We start from the raw sequence: 26542 nt of genomic DNA on the forward strand, positions 1-26542 counted from the left end.
AGGAAGGGCATTGGCAGCCCAGATGCTCCGCTGCACTTTCAAAGCTTTTTAGAGAACTGATTAAGCTGTGGTCTAATGAGCTGCAGTGTCCCTCCACTGTTTCGGTCCTTTGTTCTTTTCATTTCAGAAATGAAAATCAAGGCTTTGATTGAAACCAACCTAACCTTTGTTCTTCTCACTGCTAGAGATTCTCCTTATTTATCCCTGTGCACCGACCAGAACTGAACAGGGCTGCTGAAATGAAGGTACAATTTTGTTTGAAATGGAAATGATGCATAAGTGATCCCTGGCTTTCCGGTCATCATTCCTGAGTCGTATTGTGGTATCCTGTGCCTGGGAGGTGTTGCAGCGTTTTGCAGTTAAACTGTTTTTCCGTAGAGCTTTTTAGTCATGACATTGATTTTGCAGGCCGATCTAGAAGGATAATTCACCACTACATTTATTTTAATGCATTTCTGTAGTTTTGTAGATTTTTTTTTATTTTTTATATGCATTTTTGTTTTTAGCATTTGTTTTTAATATTGAAAATATGTATAATATACTGTATCATTAAATATTTAATATGATACATTAGAAGTGTTAGTGTTGTCAAATGTTTAATTGCATCCAAAAGCAAAGTTATAGTTTACGTAATATATATGTGTACCTTGTACACGCACTCATGCATGTATATAATATAATATAATATATATATATATATATATATATATATATATATATATATATATATATATATATATATACATACATACATACATACACACACATATACACACATTAAGTAAACAAAAACTTTATTTTGGATGTGATTGTTTAACATCACTAATTATAATATACATTTTTAGTATACTAATACTTAGAGAAGCTGCGTATTAAAGGGGTCATACGATGCAAGATCAACTGTACGCGTGGTTATTAGTCATTATAAATAGTAATTATGTGCCTACTAAATGCCACAAATGCCTCATTTGAAATGACATTTATTGTTTTTGCAAAATTGCCGCAGGACATGGCATCAAGTTGTGGTAAGGGGCATAACATTTCTGCAACCCATTTCAGAAAGGCGGGGCTTTGAGGAGCAACAGTAATATACAGTATGTGAAAAATAATGTATTTTTGGAACTTGAAACCTCATAAACACATTGCATTTTACCAAATATAACCAAACATAATGTTCTTTTTAGCAACGTCAAATGAATAGGTGCCATCCAAATGAGTGTCTAAAAAACAATAATCCACAATAAATGTTTTTAATAATCAGTATTTACATTTATAATAAGCTCTACCTTTTCACATCCTACAGTCAACTTTGTAGTTTTGAAGAATGAAAGTCTAAAAGAATTTTCTAAATGCATGTTTTATTTTACATTTATCACGAACGCAAGCTCTTTCTGATTCTTCTCCCTGAAAGTGGGCAGTAGTGTTGGTGCTATTTTCATTTTCACGTATTCAAGATTTGAAAGGAATAAATAAAGAAATAAAAACGAACTTGCCCACGCAGTCCCCCAGCGTCCAACTTGCTATCCAACTCCAAAAAGCGAATCTCTGGGAGTCATGGCTGTGTCAGCATCTAGTGTCATTCAAAGATGACCAAAAGAGTTTTGAGAGAGATTTCTTAAAGGCTGTGTGTGTGTGTGCTGCTTCTATTTCATTAAATTTTTTTTTATTATCTTGAATACTTGTGCTAATGAGAATGCGCGTCATTTATTTTGCTTACTTTTCTTTTAGTTTTTCTTTTAATTTATGTAATTGAATTAATTTACGGACTCTACTCGTACATCAAAACCACTGTTCTAGAAACTCTGCAGGGAACCCTTGCTTTGAAAATGCTAATTTGCTTCCAGGTTTTAAACTGAACAGCTGTAGCCTAAGCAACAAACACGCACAAAGCTTTTTTCAAAGTAAAATCTTAACATCGCCATTGTGTGCTTTGTCAGGTTCAATATTTGACTGCTCGGGCGAATGTTTGAGGTGAAAGCTGCATATTCTATCACATGTCAGAGCAACAGATTGAGAAGGTTATCCTATTCATCCACTTTCATTTTCTCAGTAGTTGGTTGCTGCTCCATGTTGACATCCCTGTGCATGTGGGATGTGCAATCTCTGAGAAATCCTTTGCCTGCTGTATTGATTAATCGTCCAATCTTCATGCTTCTCGCTGCACTTGAAACCTGTTAGTCATCTCTCGCAGAGACATTACATTTTAGTCTTTCCCTGCACTGTATAAATATACAAATATGCCCTTATCTTTGCTCTCGGTTCACTTTCTACATCTCATTACCGACCACTTTCCACTCATTTAAGATGTAATACTAAGAAGTACACCTACTCAGCCATATTCTTGAGAGGACTTCAAGTCTTTCACTGTAGTTATTAATTTTGTGACCTTTGGAAGATTGTTCCGTAGGACATGTACTGAATGCAGAACACAGACTGCTTAATAATCTCAGCCTTACAATCATATATTACATTTTTACAGTTGATAATGATCATTTCTTTCAACATAATTGTTTAGGGCACTGCCTCATGGTGTTAATTTAGCTGGTGAAATTGCTTTTTTGGGTAAAATGAGAATCATTGTGGCACAAATCAATAATAATGCACACGATTTTAATGAATACATACTGTATGTAAAAAATGATATCAGCAGGTTTGCATAATAACACTGAGGATTTGGTGTTGGATTTACAATTTTAAATGTATGAGTAAAATAAAGTCAATGCTTAACATTATTTAAAGAGACATATAGTCATATTATATAGTCATTCCTGAAATATATTTTATATATATATTATACATTTTTGACATTTTATTAAATAAATACATATTTTTATTAATATATATATATATATATATATATATATATATATATATATATATATATATATATATATATATATATATATATATGTATGTCTATATAGAGTTTTTTTGAATTAATTATAATGTGTTTTGTATGTATCTTATATATTTATGACATTTTGGTTACCATTTGCCATGTTTCAACTGAAGTGATATTTCTTTCACAAATATGAAATTTTTAAATGTTGACTTTGAAACTGAATGACTAAAAACAACTACAAAAAACCTGTGTAAAAATAAAATCTGTGACCTCTTCCCTGCTGGTCATCGAAAGAAACAGTGATGGGGGCAGCTGTGCTTCGAGAATCCCATAAAATTAAAGTCAAGGCTCAATGAAGTTTATTGTTAGGAGCGCCAGGTAATGATTGAAGAGGAAAAATCCTAGCTGTGCTGCAGATGAGACCTGTGCCCGTCGTCTCAGTACGTGCTGTGTCATATATTATGCGGCACTCTCTTTGCTCTCTGAGTGCTCGCAATGTGGTGGATGACATTTTGAATGCAATATATCTTCCACTTCAACCGTTCGATTTCTTCTGAAAACACTCAAAGACTCATTCTTGGAAATGTTTAGAGATTGATCCCGTTGTTCCTTTATTTAAAACCATAAAGAATATACGAGGCTGCAAATTACATTTATCCATATATACACCAGTTGGAGGAACTAACCTAATCTAAGATACTGTAGCTAAAATTGGAGCGATCTTTTAGAGCAGTAGATTTACATGCGTACCCTACCCTACAATAATAATAATAAAAAATATTATTTATTTGTATTTTGCATATTGGTGGCATGTTTCTGTTATTTCTAGTCTGTACAGTGACCTTGAGCTTGAAAAAGGTGCTTATTAATTACACTTTATTAATAATAATAATAATAATAGTAAAGTTGCATTATAAAACATACATTTTCACAAATGTAGACTACCGTTCAAAACAATAGGATCAGTAAGACCTGCCATGTTTTTTAAGGGGTTTCTTATGCTCATCAAGGATGCATTCATTTGATCAAAAATACTAGATAATGGAAATATTGTGAAATAGCTTTACAATGTAAAATAATATTTATATTTATATTATTTTAATATACATTAAAATCTACTTTATTCATGTGATGCAAAGCTGAATTTTCAGCATAATTTATATATAATTTATTTATAACAAAGATTTATATTGTTATAAAATATATATATTTTGAATGAATAACACTTTTTTAAACTTCAAAGAATACAAAGAAAATATTTGGCAGCACAACTGCTTCCAAAATTGATAATTCTAATAATAATTCAGAATATTACAATGATTTCTATAGAATCCTGGGACACTTTAGACTGGAGTAAAGGCTGATGGCAATTCATCTTTGCGTCAGAAAAAAATATTTTAAAGTATTTAAAAGAGAAAGTAGATGAAAGGCTATATAGACAGCACCTATACTTCTGCAAAGCTGAGTGGTATTTCTGTAGTCTTTTGTTCTTAATAGCATGGATCCGCTGAGAAAAATGTCATTAGTGTCAGAGAAAAGACAAGCAGAGGAAGCATCTTGCTGAGGATAAGAAAGAGATACTGGAGATTGAGACAAGTTCACCTTTCTTTAGGGTTCGTTTCTCTCCTAAATCATGACCTTTGAAGAGACACATGTGACAGCACATGCGCTGTGGTCCTTTTATACTGAGTGCATCGAAACAGTTATGTACTCTTTTGTTTGTGTTTCGTCACCTGATTTTTGTATGCAGTCATTGTGGGGCTATTTGTGTGTTTACATGTTTGGTTGAATTTATGAGGGTCTTGCGATACAAAAAAACACCTTGGTAGTATAAACTGGTTTTAAATTTAACAACGTAATTAGGTTTGTGTGAGGGGCAGGTTTAGTGGTGTTTTATAGTAAATATCACTATTCGGAGCTGGTCCCTGTAATTGCAAACTTTATTTGATTGATCTGGATGTAAATTCTTAAAATCCCTCAGATTGACATTTTAGTGTTTTTAAGCAGTGTCACACCCTGAATCTAGAGACTCATGAATATGTGATCAGTTAAAAGTAGACCGAGAACATGCATTTTTTAATCTTGACCCTTTTAATAAATTATTCAAAAAGCCTCGCAAACACCTCGCAAACGTTGCAGTTATAATTCATCTGAGTGTTTGACTGAATGAACTGGCCGCAGTTGAACTGCATAGTTTGGGATCGGTTGTTAATTTTTTAAATTTTATATTTTCATAATGCAACATTTTTTTTACTGTGGGGGTGGGGGAGTTATATTTTATATGTAATCAAAATGTACCAAATTCAATTACATCGAAATAAGAATCGACTTGAGAGCAGAACTCAATTTAATGGACCACTGTGTATTGTTGTATACTAGCCTATATATCATATGAAAACCATTTCTGTCAAAGCTGTATTCTAATATATCTTTGTCCTGTGCGTGTGTGTGTGTGTGTGTGATTGACTGTGACGGGAGTGTTTTTCACCATATTGGATAATGAACGCAGAAAAGCATGGATCACTCACAGGGGAAGAATTGATGTGCACCTCCTCAACTCTGAGAGCATGGAGGAGTTTAGCTGGCTGGCTAATTGCCTGATTAAAATATGAAGGCTGCATGACGCTCATGGAGCTGATTGAGCGCTCTCCGTATTGATGGAGATGTTCATCGCTGTGTTCGCACAATAATGCGCCCAGACTTCTACCAAAGGCCTCAGTCCTTCAAACGAAGGTACGACACTTCCAGATAAACCCAGGCTATTAGATATCGTCATTTCTTTTCCCAGTGCCCTTTTGTTTTCCCACTCAACAGGTGGTATAAAGCTGAAATCAGCTGAAATTGTCTCTAAAGAGCTCGTGCCCTCTGCCAACTCAGTCTTTTTCGGTTCTTGTCTCAGAATAGCTGATAAATGTCAGGTGCTGTATTACCTCCTCCTCTGCACACACCGAATTAGCCCCCTGCATTAGTGCGGTAGGTTATTTATTTCTGCCCCTGCCGGACTGACACTCTAATCCAGGGAGAATAGAGACAACATTAACGTCAACCTGTCTGTTCCCTTATGTGTTTTAGGGAGAGGGAGGGGTGACGGAATAACCTTTGCGCTGACAAATCACAGCTTCTGCCTGTTCACTGCATTAGACCTCTGTCAAAACTGAGCAATGGCTCCGCTGCCTAGATGTACATGTGGTCTACATTTGCGGTTACGTTATTAGGTGATTAGTTGTAAAGCAGACTTGGGAAACGGATAAGAATAACTCTCGTAAAACATCCAGATGTCAACACTTAGGGACGCCAGTAGTTGTTCACTAAAAAAGAACATTTGCTGAATGTTTATCCTCAGGCCATTCAGGGTGGTAGATGAGTTGATCGTAGATGATAAATACTTAGCTTTTGTCTTCACAAGACATGAATTGATAGACTAGAGTCTGTGATTTTTTTTTATCAGCTCGCATTTTTGAAGTCACCCATTCACTGCAGAGGATCCACTGGTGATGTAATACTAAATATCTTCAAATCTGCGCCAAAACAAGTGACAGTGAATAAATTGTTAGTTATTTTGGTCTGTTTAACTTTTGTGTGAACTATTCCTTTAATGAAATGCTATATTATTAAAAGACCTAATTTAAAGGTCTAATCTAAACGTTTTTTTTTATATCACATTTCATAACTATGCCAGGCGGTTTAAGCAATATTAATATGCTACAAAGCATGGCAGAGTCAACATTTGCTCTGAAATAATTGTTGCCCCTCTCCCGGCACCAGTATATCATTAGTGGAGAGGTCCAAGACCCCTCTTTTCTCAGAAAGTCTATTTATAGAAATTCATTTAGATCTGTTTGCAGTGGGCTTGCCATCACGATAGAGAATGGATATCACCTGGCTCCTTTTTTGTTTTTTTTTCACCCCCACTCCACAGATTACTGGTTACAGATAACAGACCTGCATCACCCCGCCATCAGTCTGGTGTTGCTATGTGCTTTGTAGAAGTGTTGCACTGACTTAAGCAACCTTCACATATTGAATTAACTCGGTTTCCATGGTGAGCAGCAACAGTTCACATAATCCCAGAGTGCTTGATTTAATTGCAGATCGAATCAAAACAAAGTAATGATGCACGGAAATAACGGATAAAATGCACCGTCTGGCTATTTTTAGCTGCAGTGAAATATCTTTCATGGCTACCCGCAGAAATAGCAAGATCTCATTTAAGCATGCTGGATTAGTATTTTCTTGTGTGCACTGCGATCTGATTGAGCTGCAATCAGTAGAGTAAATAAGTTTTTGTAGAAAATAAATTTCACTTCTGTAAGGGATGCTTTAAATTGTTTGCGCTGAACTCTAAACTAATTTTGCTGAGCCCAGAAATTAACAGAAGACACAAGGGAGAAAGAAAGAAGCAATGCAGCGATTTTCCTTTTCCAGTTAATTTTTGTTAGTGCTAGAGGCCATTTGGAAATGTACTACTAAAGTCATTTACTTGACTTAATTGCTTTTAAATTTAAGATTAATAACAATTTATTATTAAATGATGTTTTTTTCCTAATGCCACCAGAAATCAATGTAACCCAATTTTAGAAGTGCTGCCTGAAAGCTGTAGCTTAATTACATTTTCTATGCAAAAAAAACTTTAAAGCATTATAAGATATTTTCAATTTAATAATCCATAACACCACGTATTATGAGTTTACCGGAAAGCCTGGTGGTCAGTGTTGGTGTGTTTGCTTGTGTGAGTTTGTGTTTGCCTGTTTTTTTGTGTGCCGATGGTGGCAGACGTGGTTTGGATTCCTGATTTTTAATTGGCTCTGGCAGACATTCAGAAGACATTGAATTACTTTGTTTAGCGTAACAGAGGGTCAGACTGCAGCCCCAAGAGTGCTGTTAGTGCTTATAGAGGGTATTTATCATTTGTAAGAAGGTCTGTGCAGAGAGCCGGTTAGATACATAGAGAGATGAAGAGAGAGGATAAGGAAGCATGAATGTTTGCAGATGGTTGAAAATCCACAGTGACCGTTCAGTGAGAGCAATATCATAGATTTAGATTTTTCATTTTAGTTCTGAAAATGTGCTGAATAAAACCTTTTTAATACAAACACAGCAAAAAAAGGGCAATATGATAATAAATGAATAAATAATTAAAAACATGAAATGAAATAAACATAATATACATAATTAAAGAATATAAACTATGTAACTATAAAAACTATATAACGTGATGCAGCGTTTCGAAAGGTGTTGGAAAGCCCTAGTTAGAATCCTGTGTAACTACGGTTTGAAAAAATGCACCAAAGCTGCGTAAAAGGAAGTTAAAATGGCACGGTCGCATCAACAAATGCCTTTTGATATTAGTTTTGCATTTGATAATGGTATTGGGTAGGTTTGGGCTTGGATTTTGTGTAGGGCGTATTTTCAACATGATAGAGCATTGACTTTTAGCAACACGGATATTTGAATTCGGATCCGTCGCGATATTTAACTAAACAATGCAGTAAGGTACATGAAAACTGTTGCACAAAAAGTGCACATACAGGTACATATTTTTATAAGAACAGGTTGTAAAAAACACAATAATATTACAGAATGCTATTTATATTATATATGTTATTCACAATATGAAACTTTAAAAAATTAAAAAATGTGATTAATTGCTGTGATTTAAAGTTGAAGCATCATCCCTCCAGTCTTCAGTGTCACATGATTCTTCAAAAATCATTCAGATATGCTTATGTTGTGCTTTTTATTCCTAAAATTGGAGTCAATTTATTTTTGTGGAAACTGGTGTCAGGATTCTATGAATCAAAAGAACAGCATTGTAAATGCTTGTACTCTTTAACTTTTGATCAATTTAATGCATTCCTGCTAAATAAAATAATTATCATTATTATTTTTTATTTAACTGACCCCATACATTTTGAATTACTTGGTCTAGCATTGTGTCTAGGCTAGTTTAGCAATTTTAACCAGCTTGCCTCAGAACACGATCTGCTAATATGTGGCAAAAACCACATTATAAATGTAAACCATTTTTTTACAGATGCACAATCAAAGTTTAATTCAAACGCACAAAGACCACCAGAAAATGTTCAGTGTGTGAATTATTTATTAATCTAATTTGTAGATGCTTTCAATGAAGGATTATGGCAATTCTAACACACTAGGAGGCAAGAAACCATAAGGAAAAAAAAAACGATCTGGAAAACAGGAGATTATAGCTTAGCTGGCATTCAGGACGAATGCTGCTGAGGAGTAAACAAATTATTGAGCAGTCGTGTGGCATTCTCAACAGTCTGCCGTGTGATACCCCCGTGTCATCTTTACAGTTCAATAGCACAGAACTGTTCGCAGCTGTTGCATGAGAAGGTGATGAAAGACATTTACAAGAGATCTCGCTAGGCCAGGGATATTGTGTGAGTAGATCGAGAGAGGGAGCAAGAATTTGTCCAATTAACAAAAATACCAAAGCTTGACATTTCTTGGTGCGTCCAGCATTTGTTTCTTCCTGGAAATGTCACTCATTTGAATAGTTCCCCAACAGCATTGTCCTGTCAAGCTAGGGGCCATCAGTCTGGAAAAGAGCTGTCTGTTAACATAAAGAGACAGAATCCACAATGAATTATTACCGCAAGGAAAGAGCCTTATTTTTAGACTCCACCACAGAGATGAATGCATTATGTATGAATCTTCAAACCTGTAAGGTTACAATATTTATGACGCCATGTGTTATCTTAATTACTTATTACATTGATATCATGCAAAGCCTTATATCTGTATTAAATGCTTTGTTTTGCTTGGTGTGACATTGTTTGAGCGAACCATTTGCGTTGGTTTAGCACTAGATTGGCTAAAGTAATTATGCAGATGAGCTAATAGTTCTGATTCACTCAAAACATATTGAACCAAAGGAATCTTTTGCACAATAAACTTCTCACCCTCAGTCAGCTTTTACTTCACAAGACTGGAGTCGTGTGGATTACTCGTGGATTATTATGATGTTTTAATCATCTTTTAAACTCTCATTCTGACGGCAAGTGACGTAATGCTAAATTTCTCCAACTCTATTTCAGTTTTTGTTGAAATAATTCTTACTTCACTTGCGGTAGTAATTGGTAGATGTTTAACAATTCCAAAAAGTCATTTTATATACAAGTGCATCTTACATTTTGTTTTGAGGTGTTTTGTAGCTGGTACAGTATCTTTGCGGCATTTTAATCTTTAGTTTTGAAGATGCTATGCCTTTGTTAATCGTACTGCGGTAAAATATCTCCATAAAGGCAGTGATTCAGAGTAGATCTGCATGTAAAGAACTGAGATGCGAGGGTTTAGTGCATGAAAGATCAACAGATCAATAGTCAACAGCCGCTGAATGTTCTCCTTTGACAGCGCTGCCTTCTCAGCGAAGAGCGAGTCTCTCATCTGCCTCTTCAGCACTCACTTCTATGCAACGAGTGCACAGTTAGAGCCAGTCGCATTATTTAATCAGGAGTGTGCTGTTTGTGTGCTGTCGTTAATGCACCCTGTGTCCACCATAGTCTGTCATGGCATTGGATGTAGACAGTTTTAATGGCCTTGCAGCTATATTGGGTATGCGGTGGCCCTTTCCCACCTCCGTTTTCTCCTTACACTTGACTGCATCGTTCTATCTTTTCCCGAACTTCCATTTTGCTCCTCGCTCAGTAATGCTTCCTCTGGCTCTTCTCTTGATTTGTGATTTTTTTTCACTTTGAAGAAGTATTAGCCATGTTTTGTTTTTTTTTAAAGGGGTAATGCACCCCAAATGCAAATTTTCATGAATCACTTAACCCAAGGTTGTTCCAAACCCGTAAAAGATATTGTCAGAACAGTCCATCTGCCATGAGTTGTTCAAACCGTAACATTATGAAGCTACAAGAACACTTTTTGTATATATAAATAAAAAAATTAACAAATATATTAAATGATTTACGTGACCGTAAAGCCATTTTTTTGAGCATCCTGTGAACTCACAGGAAAACTCTCTTCTGTGTCCGCAGTAATGGAAGGATACATTGTTTTTTGTACAGCACGAATCAATACATAGAAAACATATCCTTTCTTTCCGTACAAAAATATTTTCATAGCTTCATCACATTACAGTTGAAACACTGATGGCACATGGAGTATTCTGACAATGTCTTACTTGTCATACTTTTCTGGATCTTGAAAGTGAACATTTTGATTTTCATCCAAAATATCTTAAAAAGTGATTTTCAAGGACTAATGAAGCTTTTACAACGGCATGTGGGTAATTGATTAATCATAAAATGTTTATTTCGGGATGGAGTAAAAGCTGTATTCATTTATAAAGATGATTGTGATGAACAAAATGTGTAAAAATGGTAAACTTTTATTATTCACTGAGCTTATGTTCGAACCAAATTGGATTTGTTTTTTTGTCAGGGGAACCAGGGCGATGGTTGTAATATCCAAAATGCTATAACTGCAAATACATGTAATCACCACAGCACTCTATTCTTTTTGGTGGCGCTAGAAATTCCACACTTCACCTTTGAATTTGGTCTTAATCTAATTTTTGAGAGCAGATGAATGAGCCGTCATCTGTAGAGCGAGTCAGTGATTAGGGCTGTCTGTCAGAGGTGCTGATAGTAACTGTGTGAGAGAGAGAAAGAAAGCCACTTATCACCTTTGCAGCCTGTAAGCACTGTGCTAATTGTACCCATTGTGCTGTATAATGTCAGTGTACACTTGGTGAAATCCCCTGACTGATGCTATTTCTGATCGTTTGGAGCAGAAACGAGCCCCACGCACCTCCTTGGTTTAATAGCTGTGCTTAGGAGAGCACTGAATTGCTGACTGCTGAAGTGTTAAGAGATGGAATGGAATATTAACAAATTGCTTACACCGCAAATGCTGCAATCCAATTTATGGTATGGAATGATAAAAATTTCATAAACAGTTTATACTACACTACACTGTGTTCACAGGACTTTACATCTTTACTTGTTCAATTTTGGGGGTGGAGTTTAGTCTGTAGTTTTTGTCTTTTTTTTGTCTTTTTTTTCAGATTTTGGGAAATATTAACTTGTCCAGTAATGATGGTTCTTGACAAATGTAAAGCATATTGCATTGTAAATTTTTAGGGTTTTAAGGGTTTAAAATGATGTTAAATATATTGCAGCATTTTAGTAATTTTTTTTAATTCACTGTATTATAAATGTATGCAACTCAGAATAATTTAATAAATGCATTACACGTTAGTGCTGTCACACGATTAATCCCATCAAAAAAAAAAAACAAACATGTAATATATATATATATATATATATATATATATATATATATATATATATATATATTTACTACTAAGGCTATATTTATTCAAGATACATATATATTTGTGATTAATTCATCATTTAATTGAAATATATTTTAGATCAACTTACATTTAATGTTGTTTAATGTTTATGCTTATGTTAACAAGCATTAAGGATGTTTTTGTTTAATAAAGCAGGGATTATGGAGGATATTTAAAAAAAATATAAAGCTCTATGCTTTTCAGCCAGATAAAGCACCTGTGTGCATGGAAAGAATCAATAATAAATCTCTCTCCACATCCCGCCCCAACTGAAGTTACAAAACAGCTTATTCACACCGACCATGAGGATCTATGAGGCGAGCACTGAATAATTCATCGCTCCCCTCGACTACCAGGGTCTTCCTCACAGCTAGCACTCCAGCATGAGCTTGCATTATATGACACGCTTTTTAATGTATCCTGTTGATGCAGATTTTACATTCGCCAAGCCCTGCATCACGACTCAATTCCCCCGTGTGTTTAGATGATGTCCTCTCCCACATCAACACATTTCGACAAGTAAAAACAATAGCCTGCTACGACCTGTGTTCATGTAAAAAGAAATCAATAATAAATGGAAAACATAATTAAAATGCAAGCTGCTCCTTTAAAGCAGCTTGGTTCCGTAAGTTGATGAGGTGACAGACAGCGAGAGCCGCATCAGCACGAATAACAATGAGCAAGTTGGTTTTGGCCCCTTGTCTCAGACGCTGCCTGATCGCACACCCCATCTCTTTGTCTGTCTGCTCTTACATAATTCTGCTCCTTCTGCTATTTATATCACTTCTGTTTTTAGGGCTTTCCACAAGATACCCACAATTCTCCCTGTTTCTTCTGCCGTTGGCGTTGGAGGTGGGAAACTCGATAAAGAGTCATTCGATGTGATTAAAGTTAATGAATTGGGAAAAAATGGGACTGATGGACTGAGGTGAGATAAAGACTTATTGGTTGGGTGATCGTGTAGCACCAGAGGGCTTGTTTACTGGGTGTTGAGCATGAACATGCGGGATTCCACATCTGTTTCTGACCAGAGTCGCCCGCGAGGAGCGAGGTTATGGTGTCATGGTGTAACGGGTTTGGTTTTGCACAAAGAGATGATTTGACAAATGTGAATCAGCTCTGCGTGGCGGTAATTGTTAAACTCCTTGAGGGATAAAATCTGTCATTTCTCTATAGGACACAAAAAAATAAATTGCAGTCGTGATAAACTGCATAGTAAATGGAGTCCTGGCTAAACCTTTTCTCGGTAAGGGCCTTTGAAATATTAGAAATATTCCACCTCCACAATGTTGAAAACAATAATTTCCTAAAGCCATTGCTGGATATGTTTTTCTTTCTTTTTTTCAGTAAGGTGCATTGCTTGTACAGTATGTACCATACCTCTATCTTTTAAAATGTAAGTATATATATATAAAAAAATTTGTATGCAAGTAAATACAATTAATCTTTGACAGCACTAATATATACACATTAGTGCTGTCAAAGGATTAATTGTAATTACTCGCATACAAAATAAATAATTTTGTCTGCATAATTTGTGTGTTCTGTGTTTTATTATATATATTTATTATGTATATATGTAAGCACACACATACAGTATGTATTTTGCGTATCTAAAAACATTTACAAGTCTATATTAATAATCATATAATTTCAATACTAAATAATATATTTATATATATATATATATATATATATATATATATATATATATATATATATATATATATATATATAAAAACAACATATTTGATATATAAACAACATATTTTTCTAAAAATGTGTATGTATTTATATATACAATAAATATACACAGCCAACATACATATTATGTGAACAAAAACTTGTTTTGTTAAATTTTAATATATATAAAGCGCATTTTAAAAAGCGTGGCGCTCAAGTTAAGAGAAGTTGAACTCCCATGGTCAAGCATGTTTTTCTATTCCTCTGCCCATCTTTATCAACACAGAATTTGGGTGAATGGCACAATCATGTACGTCAGTCACGTGCTTCAATGTGCGGTTAATCATATGTGGTCGGATCATTGTTTTTTCTTTACTGTTATCACCGGCATATCGTCAAAGTGTCCAATTCTGCCATTTGGTAATGTTTATATCCAAAATTGTGATTACTTGATTTTAAAAAAAATCATTGCAGAACATTACATTCTAATTAATTGATAAAATCTTAAAAATCACCCATCTATGCATATATTTGCATTCTTCATCACGTGGAAAAACTGCAGGTTGTAACACTGACCCGTGCTGCACACACAACATATCTCTGTATGATTTATGTTTATTAGACAGGGAAGGGCGTGGTCTCAAGCAGGGGTCATTAATACTTTATTAAATAAATAATTTAATTTAATTTTGCCGAAAAGCATAATACACAGAACAGTTTTATGCTGTATTATTGATTGTTTATTTTGCTAATGGTGGTTGCTCAGTGATACACAATATACAATATACGTACATATTACGAAGTATATATACTTACAAACGACTTAAATACCAATAAAATGCACTTTTTCAAAGATTCTTTCTCTTCCTTGATTTTATGTTTTTCTTTTGATGCTAAGATGTTTTATTTCTTTACTCATGTAGCATTTTGACCCGTGACATTTAAATGCCATCTGCGGTTCACCAAATCATCTCCCAGACCGTTATCGGACATGGCTGTACACTTGCTTCCATTGTCAGCGCCAATATGCTGTGAGCACCCAAGTATCCATCAAGACGAGGTGAAGGTTAATTACATTGTGACAGTAATTACACAGTCCTGAGGACAGATAGCAGACGAGTCTCGCATGACATCGATAGCCACGATATTATCTTCCTTTTCATTCCACTGGCCCTTTTGAAGATTTCTCTCAATTTATTTTACCATCTCCCATCTTCTTTACACAGTGGGGTTTTGTTTTCACAACAGTAATAGAATTCAGGAATCATAAAAAAAGCCAGCATAATGCCTTTGGGTGAGAATTGGAATTATGCAAATTAGTCTCTGGACTTGAGTAATTCATTAGTGCCTGCAATACAACAAAGATATTCAGCTGCTGCTTATTTCAGGCACATAAATTGGGTTATAACTTTTGCAGACAGGTTATGTTTCGTATGATTTACTCAAGATCTCATTTACATGTATTTCATTAACAACAGAACAATGTGGCTTGTTTTAGATTTTGTGGCTGTCATTGCAGGTTAAAACATACCTTTGTTTATTTATTTATTTATTTATTTTTGACTCAAGTCGAACACCTGTAATCAATTATGAGAAAACATGTTCCTGAACAGCAGTTTCAACATGTTCAGTAAAGCAAGACAAAAAGCATTACACTGACCGTATTTAAATGAAGCAATTATCATTCAGAGCAAGTACACCTTCTTTCTATGTAAATTAGACTCATTTAGGGATGGGAATCACGAAGAATTTAATCCTTCTAGTTCCAATTCATCTTAACAATTCATATCCCTTTATGGTTGAAACGACTCTTTTAATACTCTTGTTATGAATAAATATTTGCAAAAAAACTAACAGTTTCTTCACGAGCTAATAAGATTATTTGAAAAATACTTCACTTTTAAAAACAATTCTTGCAACCAGTCAGTGCCTATTGGAAGCTGTATGCGTTAGATTCACTAAAACTGACTCATGATTAGAGTAATATGATTGTGGGTTAACCTACGATGTTTGAGCTGTTTGATTTTTTGTTTTGATCACTTAAAAAAACTGAAGGAATCGTTCTATATGTTTGAGATTCACAAAAAAAGTCCTTTGTGAATCAGACTAGCCTGGTTGTGTAGTGTGTTGTTTGAGTCAACGTAACAAACCAGTTCATAAAAGTCATTTGTGTATCAGACTACTCTGTTAATGCAGTATGTTGTTTGATCCGACGAAAAGAACCGGTTCGTAAGAGTCATTATGTTGTTTTCGATTCACTAAAAAGGACCAGTGCATAAGAGTCCTTTGTAAATCAGACTAGCCAGGTTGTGCGGTATGTAGTTTGAATTATCAAAAAGATCCGGTTCATAAGAGTCATTGTTTTGTCGCACAGTTTGTTTCGATTCACTTACAAGTTCATGAGAGTCATTTGTGTCATCAGACTACCCTGGTTGCCCAGCGTGTTGTTAGATTTGCTAAAAGGAAGCAATTCTTTAGCCATTTTTTGTATTAAATCCACGTTGACTGCACTGTCTGTTTATATGATGATGTGTGTAGTTTATAGCAAAATGCTGGCTAACAACGGTTGTGGATTGGCATTTGTTTATTTCATTTAATGAAACCATGCTGTTGTTTATAGACTCCTATGAATCTGTAAAACCTGAGCCGAGAGTCTAATAGATCGCCCTGCGGTCATGATGCTTTTAAGTTTATGAAGTGCTTTTGTTTTAAGACTTCGGGAGCTGCTATTTGACTTTATCCTGGTGGCCCTGTTTGTGAAAATGAAATGTGAAAAAAAGCAGCGCTGAAAGGGAGAGAAAGATCTTACTGAAGAGAGATAACAGCAAGATAAGGACCGCTGGCGCAATGCAGAAAGTCTATTTTAGGGGCTGGGAGAAGGACTAGTGTGAGCAGCCCCAGTAGGACCCTCATTCAGGAGTCATAACATCTCCCTCTCTCACTCTTCAGTGATCACGCCCAATGCAAATACCAGCATGCATTTCATTTAGCTCTCGCTGTCAGTAAGTGCACCGAATTAACGAGTGAATGAAGTGGAAACGGTGGAGATTGATAATGGTCACAGATCATGTGTAAAAAAGGAAAGAAGCTATTGCATAATGCACTATAACCAGGTTGCAGTTCAGTGGTGCATCTATAAATTTATGCTCTGTGGATTTTTAACACTAAAAGCTTTTATCCTAACGGATGTTATGCAATGAACAGTATAAAATGGGACTTGTGGCATATCTGCTGTAAATGCATTTGAAGGGAAGAACGGGGAGTTGATTTTAAGCAGTTTTATAAATCAGCTATATTTGACAGATATATTATGGAAGAAGGCAGTTAAAGCTGATCTGGTAATGGGTGTAGGTATTTAATGATAGGGTCGTGAACTGCTTGAGAAAGAAAGAATGATGAAACTAACAATATTATTATGCATAATTAGAAGAAAACTGTAAATAAGCTAATAAAGATGTAAATGTTTCTGCCTACCAACACGTGTTTTGGGATAAATTATGCCAACAGCAAATACATTCATAAGCACATTGAGTATTTATGCAGTATTTTGTGTGTTTAATGTATTCAGTAGTTGTTCAGAAGTTGTTTATTGTTGGGTATGCCGTTCACGGTAATGTTTAAAAAGAACGTTTTTTGTTTGCTTTTGTACATTGAACAATAGCCACTTGATGTCCAATGTTAAGTCAGTTGAGAACCACTGTGTTAAAACAAGTGTGTAGGTTTTTGGTGCTTAAAATCTACAATGGCTGTTGTACAATAGCAAATGAGCTATTTTGCGACAAGCCTCAAAGAGTTACATTGCTGAATATAATTGAAACGTTCTTTCACAAAGAAAGAAACACTCTCTTCTGTTCTGTATGTTAATCTACTCCCAGGAGACTTTTTAAAATTCTCTTCTATGTCTTTTTCTGTCAGATTTAGATGATGTTGACAGATTTCGATGTCATGTAATGTGTGTTATGTAACCGTATGCATTAGAACCATTGATATGGAACACTTAACATTGAATTTTTTTTGACAAATTGATACTTAAATATTCAGGATAGATTAAGTTGATCAAAATTGACAGTAAAGACTTTTACATCAGTTAAAAAAATTCAGTCTGAAATAAATGCTGTCTTTTGATCTTTCTGTTTATCAAAGAATAGAAAAAATGCCAATATTAATATTATTAATAATAAACATTACTTGAGCACCAAAGCAACATATTAGAACGGTTTCTGAATTGATTGTGTTATACTGAAGACTGGAATAATGTATGCTGAAAATTCAGCTTCGCCATCACAGCAGTAAATGACCTTTTATAATCAGAATAGGAAATTTATTCCTATTATATTTCACAGTATTACTTTTTTAAGGGCATTTACTATTTAATAATCCAACCAGGCCAATTATAGCATTTGCTGCCAGATGTTGTGATATTTTGATATTTAAATTTTTCCTTGCCATTATATGAAAATAGAATGAAATAAGGCTGATGAGATGGCTGATATTGCGTCTGTGTGGGTATATAATAAAGAGAGAGAAATCAAATCACAGATCAACGTATGAGCATCTCACTGTCTTGTCACCATATCCCAGTGCAGCATCCAGAGATCTTCTCTCTTTCCCTCTCAGTTTGAGGCATCATTTGTTGTGTTAAAAATCTAAAGAGTGTAGCTTGCAATGACAGAATCGATACGCTTTAGCTACTGGAACGAAGAGGGCAGCAGGGGCTCTCGTTATGGGGTCGAAGAGGGGACCACATGCCGACAGGGAAGTAGATCTGCACAGGAACAGTAGTCTCACCCAGGCCTGCAATGTGTTTTCCTCCCACACAAACACACACGCGTACACCAGGGATGCTTTGTTCAAGGGAGACATTGCCTCCGCAACGAAAACCAGATAGCAAAATGATTTATAATGCAGTAACAAAACAAAAATTATTACAAAATACATGAGCAGATTGTGTGAAAGCAACGGGGTATCTATTTTTTTTTTAATCTATTGACTGCCCTAATTTTTATTTTTTTTTTTTTGAAGAGATGCTTCACTCAAAAACCATTTACTCACACTAATATCATTGCAAAACCTGCTTTTCTTCTGTGGTAAGATATTTTGAAAGTCTTTTAAAGTGGGATTTAAAACAACGTAGTACCCCACTGACTTTAATTTTATGGACTGAAAAGCACAGGCTTCTTTTAAAATATCTTGCAGGCTTGGAATGACACAAGGGTGAGATTGATTACAATGATGACAGAATTTAAATTTTCGGGTGAATATCTTTATTTTGGGTAATGAAAGGTTCATGATTTGGTTTTGGAAGTCGTGCATGCAAGATAAAAAAAATATATATACTTTTGATAAATGACTTTATACACGGTGCACTTTCAGATTTAAAACTTTGCAGGACGTTTTCATTCACTTGTTTTACAAAAATCCATAATATGGGCATTTTGAGAATATCTATTTTATATGATTAATTGCATAACATGCATTGTTCACGACTTTTAGAAACCTAATATTTTGAAAATAGTAGAAATTGCCCTTACTTCTTAGAATTACCTCTGAGGTATTTGAATAACTGACATAAAACACCAGGAAAACAAAAACAGACTTCAATGTTCAGGAAAAAGGTGGATAAAGCTGATGTAATTGAAACACTGAAGGATTTAGGGCAGTATATACTTGCTGAACTCTAGCACCCTGCCCTCTGTTGATGTGAGAGGAAATATATCACTGGCAACAGGAAAAAACAAAGATTTGATATCGTCATGTGGATATGGAGGAGGAATGTCGTCAAGCGTTTTCCATATAAACACAATGTACGTCAGTTGGGATGGGAAGAGCTCGACACGCATTGTCAGAGTCTGCAGTATTTAGACTTCATGGAATCCACTGTAAATTTTAGAGCCGTATATGCTTAACGGACTTGCTTGATTATTGATTTTGTAAAATGTTATGGGTTTTTTTTCTTCATCATCAGTAAAATATGGCAGCGGATTAACCGAACCAGACTCCCCATGGCACGATGGGAGTAAGAAGACATTATGGACACAGAGACCACTTAAATCCAAAGTAGTCATCTGGTCTTTTCTCTCAATGAGAAGGATTCATGAAGAGCTTGTTGAGAAACTCTTGAAAGTCTGTCGTTCAATGAAGTCCGGCCGCAATCACAGGGTTCGAGAGGAGAGAATGATACGCTTGAGCAGCCTTCCCCTCCGAAGGCATTCCTGGATATGGTGAGAATTTCCTTTAGCGTGTGTTTGTGTGGTCGGTTAGGCAGCTTCCACAACTCAACAGTGCGTTAAAGAGCACCAAACACTTTTATACACCGTTTTGATTGTGTTATGCTATATGTGATTGAGAGCACATGTCCGTTAGAGTGTGTATGCGTGTCAGTCACAGGTTGCCTGGCTCTCATCCGCCAGCTTGCCATTCAGGGTAAATTTACTGTTTAATGGTGAACTCATTTCCTGCGGCCTCATCCAGCATTAAACGCCTGAGCAGGTTCACAGATGAGTGTATATATCAAAAGCAGATTAGCAAGGGAGGCGGTTATAATTTCATCAAAGCGGTATATGTTTGTAAGCCTATAAGAGCAGAACTTCTATAAAAGCGCTGTATGATTTTGCTTAGTTCATTTCTAGGTCATAGTCTAGATGCACGAGATGCAGTGTTTATATTTAAATAATCCAAGTTTCATGTAGAATCATTTAATGTGTTATTATATTTGTATATAATGTCATTTTCATACACACAGACGCACATACAAACGAAAAGTGCATGTATTGTTTAAAATGATGTAAAACAGTAGTAGTGTGAAATATTATTAAATATTTTAAAATGGTAATCTATTCAGTGATTATTCAGAAATCATTTTAATATGATCATTTGGTGTTCATGAAATATTTCCTAATATTACCAATGTTGAAAATCATTTTTTATTAATATTATTTCATAAATGTCTTTACTGTCACTTTTGACCAATTTTATTTACGCTTAATAAACAAAAGTAACTTTTAACCCAGTAGTGTGTATATAACTTATTAATTCTGTATTTCTATGTGTAAATTAGCATATAGATTTTAGGATTTACTAAAAGGATTTACTAAAGATACACAGTGAGGAATTAGCGTTGAAAAGCACGGTTATTTCGTGACTGACATTATTGAATATGCATTTATAAGAGCATACCTTTCTGACGCAAAATTAGTGGGAGAAGAGTATTAAATTTTATCACGCAAAAAGATTTACTAGTTAGCTACAACTAAAATGCAACTTTATTGTTAGACAAAGTCTGAAATTTCGACAAAAAAACCAACGATATTTTCACAATCACAAAAAAAAAATGTGTGAGACTTTTTTAACAATTAATTTGTAAATTTGTAATCGCTTTGAATAGTCGGCCTTATGCTGTCTGTTGTGGTGTTAAATGGATTTAGTTTTTTCAGAGCTTTCTCGTGACATGAAAAGCAAAAAAAATGGCACTGGTTTCTTTTCTATCATGAAAAATATGACTGCTTTACAGCAGCCCTCTCTTCTTTCAAATACAGGGACATTCACTGCAGGCCCATCACGTAATCCCTGACCGTGGACTTGCCAAGGCTCTGATTTTCTCTGGAAATACAGGCGCTTGTGTAGCACTTCTCATCCCTTTAGCTCAGCGGAGAGGCTTGGCTGATAGATGCTTTATTGAATCTGCCGCTGGGCTCCTTGACAACAGTGAGGAACGAGTGGGTGTCTCGCTATTAGTTCACAATAAGAACACAGTGTCAGCACAGTCAGCGGGCGGCAATCAGCTCCGTCCGTATTTCCAACCCTGTTGATGCAGGAAGAATAGCGCCTGAAGCGGCTAGCATCGTTAGCGGCCCACCAATGCTAACCCGATTCGTCGCTGCCGTCATGTTTCCTTTGCGTTTCAAAACGTCTCTCATGTCAGTGTGTGGGCTGCCGCATTTCATACACGGATATTCAGGCTTACACAATCTGTTTGTGCACTTGACGATAGGTTATTGCTTAACGGATGCGACAGGAGCACGCGCAAAGGATTTGCGCCGAAACCCTTAAGGGACAACGAGTTGCGTGACTAACCCAAAAAACAGCATTGTTACTTTACGCGCAACTTTCAGCCCTACTCAACATCTACTTTTCTGAGTTGTTTGTTTGTTTGGGTTGACTGCATGTCGCTATGCTAATTTTCGGTAATTTGTGCGATGCTTGTCTTTTTAAGTCATTCATTTAAAGTCAAAAACAACATTGTAGCAGGATAATTGTAATAATGCCTCTGAGTTGTGCTCTCAATGGCGTATTGTGAGCTCCCAGCATGCACTTTTACGTGGCATATCGCATGGCACTAGAGGTAATCCAGAGAACAGCTTGCTCGGGAACAAATAAGATATAACCCCAATTCATTTACAGCGCCCCATGTACTGAAAGACTTCTCAGATGGTGTGGAGGTGTCGAAATAGGCTTGAAATAATGAGCGGGAACACTTCCAATGTTCTCTTGGCTTTATGAGGAATAGAGATCACTCAGAGACCCCCCTCCCATGCCTATACTCAGGGTTCATGGTGCTGTAAAATACTGTTGTTGATCCAAGGTGCCATCCGTCCTTGAAAGCGAGTGACGCACAGCCTTCCGTTTCATCGCCATTAGTGCTGTTCTGTAAAAGCCGTCTTACAACTGCAGGGGTGAGATTGGTGGCTCACATGTGTGAATCCCATACCGAGAGCCTTTTATTTTATTTTGACACCTTAAGTGGCGAGGAATATGAAGACGATTCACTTTATTCAAGCTTATTTGGCTACTGTTTATCTGTGGAGGAGAAGGGTCGCATGCAGTGTGAATAATTAAATTAATGACATTTTAGATACTTGATCTTGTTTTTCAGATTGATTTGAATAGCATAATGGTGTGCCCTATTGATATAGAAATACAAAGAGTAAGAAAATATATTACAATTGTTGTTATCAACATCATGAAGTGCATTAAACGTTTGTAAAGGAACTGCCAGGGGTGAGTTTAAGATTAATGAAACGCTAACAATAAATTAAACTGGAAAAAAAAATAAATAATTTTTTTACCTGCATGTTGTGTGGCCATAACCAGAGATTATATAATTAGAGAACTGTGAACATGTAAATTTGATACTTAATTATTCACATATTTATTTTATATTGGTTTGTACTATTTACCACTATATATATGTGTATTTTAGAAAGTAGAAAAAAAGATCAAAACTAGAGGCAGTCAAGTGTAGAAAATGAGTTCTGAACTCTCAATCAGATATTTCATAAGTCTGTATTGATTTGTCAGTACACTAAACTAAACAATACAATTCACATGTGATTGAGAAGTTTTATCTTCACAAACAGAAAATATTCCTTTTCACATTCAGCTGCAACCTATTTTTTACCTGCTACATTACTTGCTTTTGTACATATTCTATATATATATATATTAAAGAAAGAGAACAAGTAAACAAGCTAGAGCAATTAGATAAGTTAAATCTGATATTCAGTACATTTCAATATCTTATTGGAACAAAATGTGATGTACTGTAATGTGTCTGTTTTTAGACAATTTATGCAGTTTTGTTCAAAATAAAATAGCCAGCATAGCAAAATCATAACGTACATAAAAACGTATATATATATGGTATACATCAACCAGATATGGTTTTCAACAGTATATCATTTTCTAAGCCTAAGCCCAGGAACCCCTGCAACTTTTATTCAGCAGCTTTCAAGAGGAAACAGCAATTTGCCCTTGACTTTTTTAACTTGCATTGTGTTCTAATTTCCCCACAACATCCTCCCTCGGACCATTTAATCTTCAGAGAGAGAAAGGTCAGGACTGCAGTGTGATTATTGTGGAAATGCTTATAGCATAACACAGCATAAAAAAATGAATCGTGACATCACACAGAAAGAACATCCATGAAGCATTTCGACAAGGAGCAGCAGAGAGGCAAAGAGCAGTTGTAAGCATTTGTTTTGAGATTTACATTCAATGACACACTTCTGTGCCTGTGTTTCTTCTTATCTTCTCTGGTCCTTCCTCACTGATGCTGCCATTTAGCCTCCAGGTTTTTCTGAATCGCAAGCCAGTAAGATTTACAATACAGTTAAGATACTGTGTTGTTGGTATATTCTGCTTTTATTTAGTCTTAAAGCCAGATTCCCAGACACAGATTACAAACAGCAGCAAAATACATAGGGTTTTCAATGGAAAAATCACGGTTTACAGTGCAAGTTAATCCAGTTTTCTGCTCCTACAGTGAGAACATTTGGCATTACTGGTTGAAATGAAATATTCAGTCTTTTCATTATTAAAACCGTTCTGGCAAAAGGCAATGTGAGGGAATATATGTGCAAGTCTCACATTCAGATGTTTATAATTTAGTACAATCCACACTACATCCTTCATTCTCACCTAGCAGTGCCAAACCTTCTGTTACGCATAGCTTTGAGACAAAGATAGCATGTTGTCTATGCTAATAATTTGTGCTTCTATACTAAATCATAATAGCTGATTATCAGCGCTGACCAAAAATCGAACAAAAGAGTGAAAGTTAAAGTCCAGTTCATAGTTTGATTTTATTTTCAAGTTCTTGAAGAAGACGGTTTTAAGTTCATTCTTGCTGTGTTTAATTTAGCTGGCAAAAAAATTACAAAAGAGTGGAAGTATGTTTTATTGTATCTAGAAGAAAACACTCCTTGTTGTAGATGCATTATGCCATTGTTAACTTTTCAGTCAACTCATTTTCATGTTTTGCGTCATTCTCAATTCAAAACAAAGTTGTGCTGGATTTAAATTACGCCGTGCCTTTCCTGTTTAAAAAAAAAAACAAGCTGCTCTTGCCAATAGTTTGAATTGTTGGCAACATGACAGATAATAGATTATATTTGGATGTCACAACAAGTTTCGCAAATGTATGGGTTTATTAAATCCAAAAAAAAAGCATCAGGTGTATAATTAAAGGTCTGGATGTTTGTCAGTCAAAGCAATCTCTGTTTGCACACTCAATTTAACTTTTTGTAATCAGTGTTTTTTTTTTCTTTTTTGGATAAATGACTAAAATGTAAATGTAAAGTAAATGCTCAAAGCTGATAGCATGATGGGAAGGGATGTTCTCATTGTGGAGCATCTGATTGGACCAAAATTTGTGCAGTGCTAAATAAGTCATCAATGTCTTTTAGTTTTGGAAAAATACTATAGACTAGCATGGGCTAAAAGTGCTGATTTCATTGGGTCCTGAATTCTGAATGGCTTTCAACTGCAGAGTTTTGAGCGGATGATGTCATTATGTTCTCATACTGACACTGATATGACATCACTTAGCTTTGTGTCAGTGTAATCCTATTACAACAGCCGCATACTGCTAGTATCTTCACACGAGAACACCAGCTACAAAACAAACTGCCACATGAATAGATAGAATGCTTATTTGACGCTGTGTGATTTTGTGCTTTGTGACACTTGCGCTGTTGTGCTGTCAGTGTCTAGGTGTTCTCTTTTGTATCCTAGCTTCGAATCAAATAATATACAGAAATGTGGGCTGTGTTTGCCTGTGTTAGTTGAATATTCAAACGTATGTCCAACATACCCATTTGTACTCACAGCACTACAGTGCTGGATATTGCTCTCTCTTGTCTGTCTTTGTTAGCGACTGTCTGTAAGACTTTGTTTTTGTCCTTTCAGAGACTTGTCATTTGGGTTTTCCTTGAATGCATCTCCAGTAACCTTGGTAACATTGAATAGAGTTAGATTATTTTGTTGCTCTCGCTCTGCTGAGTCTTTAAAAGATTATAAAATAAGCTTGAATACAGATGTAATAACATTTGACTTGGATTTTAAAGGCCTTGATGGTTTTAAAAAATGTCATTTTACATGAATATTCAGGGATGAAACAACATTTGGGCTTTGGAAAAAAAAAGTCACTTGTTCATTTTCTTTGTGCACCATGATTGAAATATGTGTTTTTGAAACTGACTTTTATCTGTGATAGAGCCCTGAAGCCTTACACTCGGAGCTCCTCGAGCGTATATAAGATTTATCACAGAGGCTGAGAGCTCTTGACTCCACCCAATGAGATAACAAGCCTGTAACATTTTCCTGATTATTTAATGCTTAAATGAGTCATATAATTACACATGCAAGGCAGCAGGCTGTTATACTTTGATCTTCTGAATCTGAAAGAATGGAAAAAAGAAAGCTTTAGCTGCATATCCAAGTGCTAAAGGTTTGATCCAAATCAAACTAAACTATTAGGTTCTAAAAGTCTGCTTGACCATCCATTGAAAGTCATTCAAAATTACACATGGATTCTGAGAAGCCTTATTTTATTAGATTTTTTTGCAACGAACAAATATGATACTTGTTGCAGTTGGTGTTTTTGACTTTGCTGGTTTCTTTATGGAGCCTCTTTTTTAATAATCATTTTTATAGAATTTTTACTGTAATACAAAAATAGCAAAACATCATCCAATCAAAAGCAAAAAAAAAAAACCCATCAGCAACACATAAATATGAAATAAGAAACAAATTTATAGAGCAGAAAAAAAGTTAAATGTCCAGAGAGTTACACGATTACAATATTGCTTGTAGTTTAATAGGGCTGAGAGGAGCTTCCATATAGTCTAGATATGGAGTCTAGACTTTATAAAAATGGACTGTTTCTTGATGTAAAACATAAGAAAGGA

At 35.3% G+C, this 26542-nt stretch overlaps 1 protein-coding gene across 4 annotated transcripts in view; it reads left to right on the top strand.

Annotated features, from left to right (window-relative positions):
• pde4d (phosphodiesterase 4D, cAMP-specific) overlaps positions 1–26542 on the top strand; it is a 101022-nt gene that overhangs the window by 41050 nt on the left and 33430 nt on the right. Inside the window, exon 1 of one of the 4 annotated variants that reach the window (XM_043247305.1) lies at positions 19691–20077. The exons of the other annotated variants lie outside the window; for them this stretch is intronic. Coding sequence (XP_043103240.1) covers positions 19797–20077 — 281 coding nt within the window. The 5' untranslated portion in view covers positions 19691–19796. Of the gene's footprint in view, positions 1–19690; positions 20078–26542 lie in introns of those variants that run through there. 4 annotated transcript variants of the gene reach the window in all.

The sequence above is a fragment of the Puntigrus tetrazona genome, chromosome 8, assembly GCF_018831695.1.
Source record: "Puntigrus tetrazona isolate hp1 chromosome 8, ASM1883169v1, whole genome shotgun sequence".
Lineage (NCBI taxonomy): Eukaryota > Metazoa > Chordata > Actinopteri > Cypriniformes > Cyprinidae > Puntigrus > Puntigrus tetrazona.